This window comes from Salarias fasciatus, chromosome 15, assembly GCF_902148845.1.
Source record: "Salarias fasciatus chromosome 15, fSalaFa1.1, whole genome shotgun sequence".
NCBI lineage: Eukaryota > Metazoa > Chordata > Actinopteri > Blenniiformes > Blenniidae > Salarias > Salarias fasciatus.
Window position 1 is genome coordinate 4703589 of NC_043759.1, and position 13517 is coordinate 4717105.

The following is a 13517-nucleotide window of genomic DNA, read 5'->3' on the forward strand; positions in this document are numbered from 1 at the left end:
TTTCTCCATGACAGATCATTGAGGATCATCTCCACAGAGGAACTACAGGAACTACGTTCTACAAACATCACTGAGACATTGATCATGAAGACTTGAGGACTCACTCAGCCTTCCTGCAGTTCTTCACAGCTGGGATCAGTCTCCGTCGTCCCCCCACTGATGTGTTGTAGTTCCTCAGGTTAAACTCCTCCAGGACCTGGTCTGACATCTGCAGCATGTAGGCCAGAGCTGAGCAGTGGATCTCAGAAAGTCTCTTCTCTGATCTGTTCTTTGAGTTCAGGAACTCTTGGATCTCCTGATGTACTGAGAGGTCCTTCATCTCCATCAGACAGTGGAAGATGTTGATGCTTCTGTCAGGAGACACTTTCTCACTGCTGATCTTCTTCAGGTTCTGGATGACTCTCTGGATGGTTTCTGGACTGATCTCTGTCCGACCCAGCAGACCTTCTAAGAGTCTCTGGTTGGATTCCAGACAGAAGCCATGAAGGAAGCGGACAAACAGGTCCAGGTGGCCGTTCTGACTCCTGAGGGATTTCTGCAGGATGACCTTCAGGAAATCATCAAGAGATGTGAAAGAATGACCTTCTCTAAAGAAGGCCTTCAGTCCGTCTGTCTTCCTGCTGGTGAAACAGTGGAACATGGAGACTGCAGCCAGAAACTCCTGAACACTCAGATGGATGAAGCTGTAGACGGCTTTCTGGAAGATCACAGACTCTCTTCTGAAGATCTGAGTACAGATTCCAGAGTACAGTGAGGCCTCAGTCACATCCAGACCACACTGCTCCAGGTCTTCTTGGTAGAACAGGATGTTTCCTCTGTCCAGATGTTTCAAGGCCATCCTGCCCAGCTTCAGAAGAAGCTCCCTGTCAGTCTCCGTCAGCTCCTGTGGACCCGTCTCAGGTCCTTCATGGTACTTGAGCTTTTTCTTGTGTGTCTGAACCAGCACAAAGTGGGAGTACATGTCAGTCAGGGTCTGGGGCAGCTCTCCTCTCTGCTCGGTGCTCAACATGTGCTCCAGAACTATAGCAGTGATCCAGCAGAAGACTGGGATTCCACACATGATGTGGAGGCTCCTGGAGGTCTGGATGTGGGAGATGATCCTGCTGCTCAGCTCCTCATCACTCAGCCTCCTCCTGAAGTACTCCTCCTTCTGGGCGTCAGTGAAGCCTTGCACTTCAGTCAGTCTGTCCACACATGTTGGAGGGATCTGATGGGCCGCCGCCGGTCGGGAAGTGATCCAGACCCGAGCCGAGGGCAGCAGATCCCCCCGGATGAGGTTAGTGAGCAGCACGCCGACTGAAGACTGCTGGGAGACGTCAAGCAGCTGCTGGCTGCTGCTGAAGTCCAGAGAAAGTCTGCTTTCATCCAGGCCGTCCAAGATGAAGAGCAGCCTGCAGACATCCAGCTCCTCTGCCGTCAGCTTCTGGAGCGTGGGATGGAAAACAGCCAGCAGCGAGAGGAGGCTGTACGGCCGCTCTCCCAGCAGGTTCAGCTCCCTGAAGGAGAGCACCACCAGCACCCCCACATCCTGGTTCTCCAGGCCCTCGGCCCAGTCCAGAGTGAACTTGTGCACCGAGAAGGTTTTTCCACTGCCGGCCACGCCGCTGGTCAGAACCACTCGGATGTGTCTGAGCTGATGGGCCGAGGCTTTGAAGATGTCCTGAACTCTAATGGCAGAGTGACGGAGGCTCTCCTCCCTGGTGGCAGAGTGACGGAGGCTCTCCTTCCTGGAAGCTGTCTCCAGAAGCTTCAGCTCAGGTTCCCTCTGAAGCTCCTCACCGAGTCCCTCTGTGATGTGGAGCTCAGTGTAGATACTGTTGAGGAGGCTTCCTCCTCCTGCTTCATCACTTCCTTCAGTCACACGTTCACATCTCCTCCTCAGACTCTTCTTATGTTCTTCTAGAAGCTGCTGCAGACCCACACCTGCTCAGAGACAACAACATCAATGAGACTGCACACAACAAGCTTTCATGTCTCTACAACACAACAGCAGGTCCCAGTCCTTCAGCAGACACATGTCCACTCTTACTTTGTGCAGCTCTGCTTCTGGATCTTTCTGGTTGCTCCTCACAGACATCAGTCCTCCTCTTCTCTCTGTGGACACCAAGCAACATTTCCTCTGAGTAACACAACACACAGCAACGACACAAAAATCCAGCTTCAACTCTCACACTGCTTCAAAATACTGGAACTGAATCTGAAAGTGACCTCAAAATCTGTCATTCTGCTTTGGAGGAAATGAAATAAAAACAGTTTCTTACTTTGTGTCTGAAGGTCCAGGTTCAACACTGAAGTTTGGTCCCCAATCTTTAGACCGGTCACTCTTCAGAGACAACCTGAGAGTGAAACAAGAGGATTCAGAAACAGCTTGAGTGGTTCAGTCAGTTCATTGTAAACTCAGTGGTTGTCAAGAGATGAACCATGGCAGAGGGCAAAGGTCACACCCACACGGCCCAATCAGGAGTTTTAAAGCAGGTCCAAATGTTCTGTTGGCTCCTTGACAGATCAGGGAGGTTCTGACAGTTTACACACATTCATTCAACATGTGAGACGTACATGTCCAACCTGGAGAGGAAGGTTCACACACCTTCCACACATGACGGCAACATTAGAAGAGTCAGATCACTCTGTGGTGGCAGGAAGAAACACTGAGAGACAGACTGAAGAGAAGAGAGGCCACACTGCAGGAGCAGCTGACGGCTCTTACCTGTCCACACCTGATCTGCCGTCCTCTTCATCCACACCAGACATCTTCAGTCACTGAGACACAGAGCAGCAACAGCCATCAGAACACACACACACACACACACACACACACACACACACGCTCAGTCTCGTATTTCTATCCTTGTGGGGACCTTCCATTGACTCCCTAACCCTGACCCTTACCCTAACCCTAACCCACACCACAATAAAGCCTAACCCTAAAGAAATGTTTTTGCACTTTTACTTTTTTCAGTAACAACAACATGGTCAAGAAAACACTGTTTCTCCTACTTAGGACCGGAAAAAGGTCCCCACAAGGCACGTCATTTCACGTTTTGCTATCCTTGTGGGGACATTTGGCCCCAACAAGGATAGAAATACGAGAACACACACACACACACACACACACACACACACACACACACACACACACACACACACACACACACACACACATACACACACACACAGGACTGAATGATGTCATATAAAGACCTAACACTGATTTTTCTGGCAGATATTATGATTAAGAGTAGATTGAACATATTTCTTCAGATCAATATTCACCCTGCAGAGGAACAGAAAATCACATCAATCAGCTGTCAGTCTCCAGCAATGCCACCTTGCCTGGACCTCCCACTTCCCCCTGGGGCCATTGCTGTGACAGCAGACTGTCCTCAGGGCTCCCCAGACACATGGCCCCACCAGCATGGGGACCAGCCCACATTGGAGAAGGCCCAGGGGGTCTGTTTGTGTGTTTGTGTGTGTGTGTGTGTGTGTGTGTGTGTGTGTGTGTGTGTGTGCGTGTGCGTTTGTCTACACATTGGAGAATCATCCAATAAAAATGATGTGTCAGACTCAAGCTTCAACTTCCACTGGTGAAAAGTGCAGCCAATGCTGAAATGTAGAAAAACTGTAATTCTGAAGAAATTCCAGCAGGGGGCGATGATGTTGGATTTAAAAAGAGCCCAAGTCCCATTAGAACCCACTGAAAAATGCTGAATTTCAGTGTAAATAACCACATTAAATCCTGGTTCCAGAACATGCTCTGGTCTCTGTCACTAGTTTCTTCTTGACCAGACCCTGATTTTCATATCAATCATCAGTTGATTTTATTTTCAGAGGTAATAGGGACACATTTTGCTTTTTTCACTTTGTGAAGAGTTTCTTGTAGTGTTGCAGTAGCCTCATTAAGAGTTTCAAACTTGAACATTGTCCGTTTCCCCCCTTGTCTTGCTACACTGCATTTTGTGAAAATGCCTGCTGAAACAGTCAAATTTGAGTTTAGTCTGCTTATCCTGAAATGAAAGGATTTAACTCCTCCCCCTGACTGTGCCTCCACCATGTGTGTGTGTGTGTGTGTGTGTGTGTGTGTGTGTGTGTGTGTGTGTGAGTGAGAGAGAGAGAGAGTGCGCGTGGACAGATGCGTTCAAGTGCATACTGTGAAGCAGGCTCAGAAACGGCCTGTTCTGAGGAGGACTCGTCAGAGCCATTTTTTACACCGCTGAAACTCCGAACAAAGAAGTTGAGGCAAACAAACATAAATACTTTGTTTTTGGGCTTCTGAGGCCTACATGACGTGACTGAAAAATAGCATAATATATCCTCTTTAAAGGTCTGCATAAATCAGCCAACCGAGCTCCTCCTCGGTCCACCAGAGGCGGTCATGTGACAGGCTGGACCAATCACACTTACAATTGGTTCACAGTGTTCAATATGGAGATGTCTTGCTGAAAGCTTCAAAACTGGATTTCAGAACGCAATGCGGGACGCCACATTAGTTCCACCGATCTTTCTATACAGTTGATGAGAACGCTATGGGGAACGCCACATTAGCTCTGCCCATCTTTATTTACAGTCAATGAGGACGCTATGAACGTTCAGTATGAACTCAGAGCAGCTGACAGGTAAAGAGCATCTTACAATCAAGGTCAAGAATCTTACAATCATATCAATAATCAAGTGCAATATAAATCCTTAAACTGATTCTCTCAATAAAACCCTCCATCAGCCTACACAGTGTAAAGTTCATTTTGTTCTGTTTTTGTGTCCATGTGTCCTCCATTACTGATATTTATAATAAACTGGAATATAAGTCAAAAGCGGATCAATTTATGATCACTTTTATGGTGAAACATGTCTTTCTTCAATGTGCTCAAGACAACTCGGTTGTAGAAACTAGTGACAGAGACCAGAACATGTTCTGAAACCGGGTGCTTTTTATGATAATTTGCAGTCTGAAAATCAGCAATTTTGAACGGGTTCCAATTTAGAAACCAGAATCATCGCCATTGCCCCCTGCTGGAATTTCCCCAATATTACAGCTTTTCTGCATGCCTGCACTGCTCCCAAATTCCACAGTGTCAGTCAGCGCTCTGCTCAGCTCCACTCTGGTCCAACTCCTGCAGCAAATACATTGCTATTTTAATGACTGTTGCGCCATGTTCGGCTTCGTCTGGGTCCACTCTGTCAGTCCAAAATAGTGCTTGGCTCTATTTTCCTGTCCTGTCCGGTTTGACCAGGTCTCCATACGCATAAATTTCCACAGTTCAGATCACACCAAACAGGAAAGAGAACTCCAACAACCTCCGGTTTTATACAAAATAAAATCATTTTGTCTTTATTTAAAACTTTAAACTGTTTAAAGACGTTTTATTTGTCCTCACATTAATTTTCAGATATATCACGAATAGACATACCATAGTAATTAAAACACTTTAAAAAGCGGTACAAACAAAAACTAAAACACAGTTTAAAGTTTTATTTGACAAACTTCTATTTTGCCTGTAATCAAGCTATAGTCGAACGTTTCTGAATGTTTCCACAGCTGCAGATATGGCCTATCTGTTGTCCATAAATTTCATGTTTTCTACAAAATACATATTCAGGACTAGGGCTGAACAAAATTTCGATATCAATATATACCGTGGTATATTTTTATTCAATAACGATGATATGAGTTTTAAACACATTTTCAATAATGCCTTTCACAATCAATTCACTAATCAATTCACCAATTGCTGTTCACGGCGCCGCCGATTCAAGCCGAACAGAAAACACGAAGAGTGATCAGTGCTCAGCATGCACACCACAGCTGGCTGTCCTCAGCTCATGCTACAAGCTAAGCTCCACCGCGGTACGTTTGAGCTCCAAAATGAGAACTTGTGATGTAAACGCGACTGAATAAGCTTCCATAAGCTAATTTGTGGCTGCGAAATAATAAATCGTGCGCATGAAATAACAAAAAAGGTATATCATTCACTGAACAGTCCATTAAAGTTAGCAGCATGTTGACAGATGTGGACTTTCGGTCTCAATAACTCTTTAACACAACGTCAGTAACATACAAAGGGTGCCTCCATCCCATATTTGCCACAAGCTCATTTTCATTAAAAGTATCTGTCTATCAAGTGTTAGAAGCAATATTGTTTTCGATTAGCAGCCGATAGTGCTGCGGGGTTTAAGGGACCGTCTACAATTTACAAGACACTGCAACAGTGAAGACAAATACCAAAAAAAAAAAAAAAACAAAACAAAAAAAAAAACAGTACAGGGATTCACTGCAGTGTTACCATAATCACTACCACCTTAAAGGGGAACGGTCGTTTTTACAATCTGGACCTTATTTCACATTCGTCACAACAACATTTACTCACCCGTTTGACTTTCGTGTGATTTGCAGTTGGTTTGGAGATAATTAGATACTCCCATATCCATATAACGGCAGCGGGCGGGGCACCGACATGCAGCCATTGCAGACGCTCTTTTCTCTTATGTTTGTTGTGGGGTGGTAGATACATGTACATTTATTAACTCAGCATCACTTAGCGCTATTGGGAAGTCTGTAAACCGGCCAGATTGAGCAACTTGAGCCAAAAGAGTTGGCTAGAATGTTATAAACTTGTTCCTACTCCTTTTGAGCAACAGTGTACAGAATATTTTACTGTTTATGTACAACTATTGTCATTGACAGATATACTTGTATCATCCTTTGTTGTTGCTCAAATGAACTAAACAGTAAAAATCCCAGCCTCTAGACATTAGTAAAGAAAAAAATGAATAGCGTTAGCGTCTTGTTACCTCGACCTGTCCTCCGCCTGCAGCCGCTGGAATGGCATTCTTCTTGAGGTTCATTCTCTGGATCTTCTGGCCTTCATTTCTTTCCTGAACGGGGAAGAAGTCCTCAGATGTGAAGTGGGCACGACACACCCGATAATCCAAACGTGGTAAAGTTGTAACTTTGAGGCTGGGGTCTGTGTTGAGCGTTATTCGCCATAGCTTCAATAAATCCCGGTCACGAAGTGGGAGCCTGTGAGCTCAGTGACGTCCAGCTGGTCATTTTACTTTCACAGCCAGGATATATGCACACTGGAACCATTGTACCAAAGTTACAACCAGCTGAAAATAAACTCTGACTGCCTAAAAGAGCCGATGGAGATGCCGTGGTCTGACTGCAGAGCAGAGACGCTACTTCCATGTAAACAGAATGAATGTGCGCCGGCGCAGTGTGATGACATCATCGCTTCAGCGCTCCCGGAGAGTTGCTCAATCTAGCCGGTTTACAGACTTCCCAATAGCGCTAAGTGATGCTGACTTAATAAATGTACATGTATCTACCACCCCACAACAAACATAAGAGAAAAGAGCGTCTGTAACGGCTGCATGTCGGTGCCCCGCCCGCTGCCGTTATATGGATATGGGAGCATCTAATTATCTCCGAACCAACTGCAAATCACACGAAAGTCAAACGGGTGCGTAAATGTTGTTGTGACGAATGTGAAATAAGGTCCAGATTGTAAAAACGACCGTTCCCCTTTAAAGGTGCCTTAAGGAGTTTGCACGTTTTATGCGAAACAGCGCCCCCTGCAGGCCTTGGGCGTAACGCAGCTTAGTGAAAAACTCGTCCCTGTGGTTCCCCTGCACGGAAGAGGGGGACTCCGTCTTCGCTCGTTTAGAAGCGCTCAAGTAAGATTTAAGTTTCTTTTCCCTGGTGGAGTCTGTGTGGAGCTGTGGCAGTGCTAGAAGCCAGTCTGTTCTGACTTTCTGGAAGATCCTGCTCAGTTGTTGCTCGCTAAGCATCTGGCGGAGTAATGGCGGACATAATGAAACCTAACCAGCTGGAGCGTGCATTACATCATTCCTTTCAAATTTTCCCCAAAAAAACTCTGGTGCCGGACCGGCACTGCAACTTTCAAGTGACAATTTAGTGCTGTTAGAGGTTCTTGTAATGAATATGTCAGGGCACATTGTACACATCATTAAAAATGTGTAACATATTTATGGTGGAAAATAAGTATTTTTAAGGTTGTAAAACTCCTTAATGCACCTTTAAGTAATTCTGTACTTAACCTTAGTAGTTCTGAGCACTTTTATTTTTCTTCCTGGTTGAAGTACCTTTGTTTAAATCTATAAGAAAAAATGTGTTGTAGTTTAAAAGCTAAAGCTATTAATATTGAAAAGGTGAGTGTATGGCAGTTATTTCAATTCCCTGTCCCAGTAATATTTATGTTTTTTGTTGCTCACCCTTTATGTTTATTGCAGTAATTCTGAGCACTTTTATTTTTCTTTGTGGTTGAAACACCTTTGTTTGAATCTATAACAATAACATAACTGTATTTCAGTGAAAAGTTAAAGCTATTTATACTGAAAAAGGTGAAACGTTTGACAGGGATTTCATATTTCTTAAATAAAAGGTAAACATTTAATTTATTTTACTTTTTATTTCTAAAATTTTATACTGGAGGAGCTTCCAGGATAAATAATTCCTAGTTTTACAGGTAGTACATTATATACATGATTCTTAACAGTTTTTCTGAGGCTTTTGTATTATTTATATCGATATCGGAATTATATTGTATCGACCGAAATTAAGACCTATATCGTGATAACATTTTTGGCCATATCGTCCAGCCCTATTCAGGACCATGTATGCATTTTATTCTGAATGGCCCGAATGTCAACATCCTGTCGCACGAAATTCAGCGTCTTAAAGCGATACAACCATGGATGAAGAGACGCTGATTTTGGATGAATTTGGGGGTCATCGTCATGTTTTACCAGAGGAGGTTGGCGCTTGGCTTGTTTGGAAGATTAGAAAGAATGAGGTAGGAATTCATAATTTCTGAAAATTCAACGAATTTATCAGAATCAGAATAGTCTTTGTCATCGCAACAAGTTACCGAAGTTACAAGTGCAACTAAATTACATGGGTTTTTAAGACGGCCAGGCAGCCAATTACGGCACTCCGTCTTGAAAAGCAAACAGAGTTAAAGAAACTCAGACAGAAGGGGGGGGGGTTAAAAAAAGATACATCAATTCAGATCACGATTCTGAAGGGAGTTGTGATTGGAAGTGAGAGACCAAAAAAAGCAAACCTGCGCACAAACATAGCAAAAAACACAAGACGAATTGCTATCAGACTAACGGATCAGTGGTCGCTGCCCCCATCGGCGCAACACACCATCACCACTAGTCGTCAGCAGAAGAGAGGGGAGGAGACATTGAGAATATGGGGGGTGGGGGGGGGGGATGTGTGCGAGTGTGTGCTCTATTAGTTCATCAGTCCGTGTATGTGTGTGTGGTTGGCCCGTCCTCTCTGCACTCCAACTGGTGACCAACGTTGCCATGGGGATGTCCTCCAAAGAAGCAGTCCAGAAAGGGGAGGGTGTTTTGTAGGGACAGTAGTGGGATAGTGAGCGACCTCGTGTCCTTATCTTCTTCCGGGAGATTGTTTGAATTCCAAGGGGCGCCAGATTCAGTCCGAAGGTTTCTTGGTATCTTGTTTTGGTCGGAAGGAGCCGTTGTGACCTTCCCGTTTTCGCTGGTTCTCAACCGTTTCAGACCAAAGCTGAGTTGTACCCTCCCGAGGTCGAATCCATCTTGCGCCTCAGATTGTCCATAATCCCAGCAAAATTGTCCATCCTTCGAAAGAGTTCGCAAACTCGGTCAGCCTCAGCTTTTGCCCGTTGATTTGAAAAGACCGTCCACCCTTGGACGTCTTTTGAGGTGGCGGTCTTCTTAATCCTCCAGAAGATCAGACCACTGACCAGGACAATCAACAGCAGACCGATCATCATAAATCCGAAAATGTAGACACCTTCTGCATCCTGGACGCTCAGATTTGCCAGACAGATGATGGCTCTCCAACTTCCGCGGGACTCCATCAAATACCCAGCATGCCGAGTTCCGTCAGGGCAGACAGGCTCCCCCGCTCCTGCACTTCTTTGTGAGAAAATCGTATCAATTGCGTTGAGAGGCCAGCTGATCAATTCTATGGTTGATATGACCTGAAATCCTCAAGAAATTGTCTTAAAATTACCAAAGCCTTCAGGATCAGCCTCACAGCAAACTGACAGACTCAGACTCTTTGTCCTTCTCAGTTTGTCACCACAGAATGAGGCTCTGTTTGAATAAGCTCAGCTCAAACTGGTCCAATCAGGACAGACCGGGCTGAACCACATTATACATTCCACCAGATGCTAATGCTAGCACGGCTCTTCGCCATGTGGTCAACGCTCTCATTCTGAAACAGAACAACCAGCCAGAGGCAGTGCAAGTGATCATGGGAGACTTTAACCAAGCTGATTTGAAAGTAGTGCTTCACATTAAATGTGTCACCGAGTGATGGGAATTCCGGCTCTTTTTAGGGAACCGGCTCTTTCAGGTCGGCTCACTAAAAAGAGCCGGCTCTTTTGGCTCCCAAACGGCTCTTCAGATTTGTTTTGTTGCTTTAATCGATATATTACCAATAATAATGTAACATTATGCACAAAATGAATTAATAATTAAAAAAAAAAGTATTATACTACTATATTATGATAGCCTTTATTTTTTTCACTCTACAGTGAACTTTCAACTAATTTGGAGCGACAGTAGCTCAGTTGGTAGAGCAGGTCGTCTTATAACCGGAAGGTTGGCGGTTCGATCCCCGCTCCCGCAGGCGTAAAATTGTCGTTGTGTCCTTGGGCAAGACACTTCACCCACCTTGCCCAGTATGAAAGTTGAGAGAGTGAATGGTCGGAGGGGCCGATGGCGCAGATTGGCAGCCTCGCTTCCGTCAGTCTGCCCCAGGGCAGCTGTGGCTACAGCAGTAGCTTACCACCACCGAGTATGGAGAGAATGAATAATGCAATATAAAGCGTTTTTGAGTGTCCTGAAAAGTGCTATATAAAACCAGTGCATTATTAATTTAACCTTTTAACTTTTTCATACTAAGCAACTTTAAAGTCAAGCAACACAGAATCCCTGAAAAACACAACACAAAAAAATGTAAATTACAAATATTTACTTTTCAGTGCAACAACAAATAAACTATGAAATACAAGAATAAACTTTTAGTTTTTTTATACGTCACGAATTTAAAGTGAAACACAGGATCCCTGAAAAACACACGAAATATAAATTAAAATGGTAAATGGTAAGTGGTCTACACTTGTATAGCGCTTTTTACCCTGCATGACAGAGCTCAAAGCGCTTCACACTGCAATATCACATTAACCTGTTCACACCATACTCGGTGGTGGTAAGCTGCTGTTGTAGCCACAGCTGCTCTGGGGCAGACTGATTTACAGATCTACAAAAAAATAAATTCTCAAATACAAACAACTTTAGCTTTTTATACACTCAACAAATTTAAAGTCAAACAACAACACAGAATCCCTGAAACAAATGCAAAACAACAAAATAAAAATAACAAATATTAACTCTTCAGTGCTATAAATAAACTATAAAATACAAGAACTTTTAACTATTTACAATTCAACTTTTGACCAATTTAGACTGAAACAACACAGAACCCCTGAAAAACACGCAAAAAAAAAAAAATTAAAATGTGTAAAACAAAAAGAAAAAGATCAGCACTCTACTGAAGATTGGCATTTAGAAACGCCAAGTGCCTCAGCTCTGAGCGACTGATTCGGCTTCTTCTGTCGGTGATTATCTGACCTGTTTTAGAGAAGATTCTCTCAGAGGGGACTATATGACATTTTGGTCTTGCAGACAATGCACTCTGCTTTTGGAGCCATCAATATAATTAAAATGAGTCCAAATTTGGCTCCTTTTCCTGATTTGACTAATTTCTTTTTACTTTTTCTTTTTGTCCCCCGTATTGGACTCTCTCTCCTCTCTTGACCCGCTCCTGTGCTGCTGCTGCGTGTGTGCGTGTGTGTGTGTGTGTGTGTGTGTGTGTGTGTGTGTGTGTGTGTGTGCGCTCGGCTGCAGCCCCTCCCCCCTCTGCTCAGCACACTAAGCAGCGCAGACAGAAAAAAAGTGTCTCGAAGGGAGCCGGCTCCTGATTGGTGGGGAGCCGGCTCCTGATTGGTGGGGAGCCGGCTCCTGATTGGTGGGGAGCCGGCTCCCGTCGTTCACTTCAAAGAGCCGGCTCATAGAGCCATTACGTTCATGAACGACATCACTATTCCGTGTCCAGTTTAAACTCTTGATGCTGACCTTTCGAGCTCTACATGGCCAGGCTCCCATGTACATCAAAAACCTCATAACACCCTACAGCTCGGCCCGAAGCCTGAGGTCCTCAAACCAGAACCTTCTGAGAGTCCGCCGGACTCACTTTAAAACCAGGGGTGACCGCTCTTTTGCATCCACTGCTCCGCGCCTCTGGAATGAGCTTCCTCCGGATCTGCGCTCCCTGGACTCGGTGGATGCCTTCAGAAAACTCTTAAAGAAAAACTTGTTTCAGAAGGCATTCTAGACACCGTCAGTGTTGTCTTGGTTGTAACTGTTTGTGATACACTGTCTGTGAAAAGCGCTATACAAATACATTTACTTACTTTTACTTACTTAATGAACTTTAAACTAATGAAGCTTTCATAAGGGTTTCATAAGTCTACTGTAATTTCATTGAAGTTATTGGAAATTATCACCAATAAAAATTGTAAAAAAGACTTTTTTGGCAAACTTCATTGATTATGGTGACCCTGCAGTGAATACCAGTAGGCTAATATGTATTTTTTGTGGTATTTTTCGTTGCTGTTGCAATGTCTTGTAATTAGCAGACGGTCCCTGAACACTGCAGCAATTAAATTCTTAGAAACATAATTTCTGCTGCTGCTAGGCAGATACTTTTGATTAAAATGTATGGAGGTATTACTGTTGCAAAGCTATTTGTCAGTGTGTTTTCACTGTTGTCTCTCTGTGTCTCCATCTGTCTGTCCACAGTGAGAGTTGTCAATGTGTCAAAGAGTTTGTCAATGTGAACCAGAATCTTCAAAAGTTGTAATTAGGTTTTCAAAGCTAGAAATCCTGCTAGTCTGTATTAAAATTTGAACATGTAATAAGAGTTGTCATTGCATACAAAGATATTCAGAGTTGAAAAATGTTCCGATTCAGCTTCAAGTTCTGAAACTACAAACCACTCACCAGTCACGAGTGGAGAAATGTCACCAGTCGACTGTTTTTTTACACCTGACTTTGGCTCCACTGCTGCCGTCAGACAGATTCATATCTGTAAAGGTCATATTGGCGCGTGTGCATGCTATCTCTTGTTATGTACACTGAAGACTGACACCAGTATGAGCCAATCAGAGTGAAGTAGGACTGAAGCCCCGCCCACTGTGAAACCGAAAGTAGTAATCATTTGTTTTTGTTTTTTCAGTCACAGCAACAAGTGAAGAAACTGAATTTTAACTCGTGTTAAATGTTGATTGAAATTTCTGTCTGATTCTGTGAATCAGAAGAAAGCAGCTGTCAGGTTTGTGATGGTGTGAATAAAAGAGAAAAAGAGAAGTTAAAAAGTCTCCTGGTCCGTTGTGGAGCTTCTAAAGAGCTGACAGATTCTCACCTGAACTCTCTTCACG

The 13517-nt window shown here is 44.0% G+C and overlaps 2 protein-coding genes across 2 annotated transcripts in view; both read right to left on the minus strand.

Annotated features, from left to right (window-relative positions):
- Positions 1–2017, minus strand: part of LOC115402264 (NLR family CARD domain-containing protein 3-like) — a 171775-nt gene extending 169758 nt beyond the window's left edge. The window contains exons 1-2 of the mRNA XM_030110778.1: positions 1981–2017; positions 105–1923 (exon numbers count right to left, since the gene is read on the minus strand). Coding sequence (XP_029966638.1) covers positions 105–1923; positions 1981–2017 — 1856 coding nt within the window. The remainder of the gene's footprint in view (positions 1–104; positions 1924–1980) is intronic.
- Positions 1–13517, minus strand: part of LOC115402059 (NACHT, LRR and PYD domains-containing protein 4C-like) — an 868403-nt gene that overhangs the window by 244435 nt on the left and 610451 nt on the right. The gene's annotated exons all lie outside the window — the stretch shown is intronic.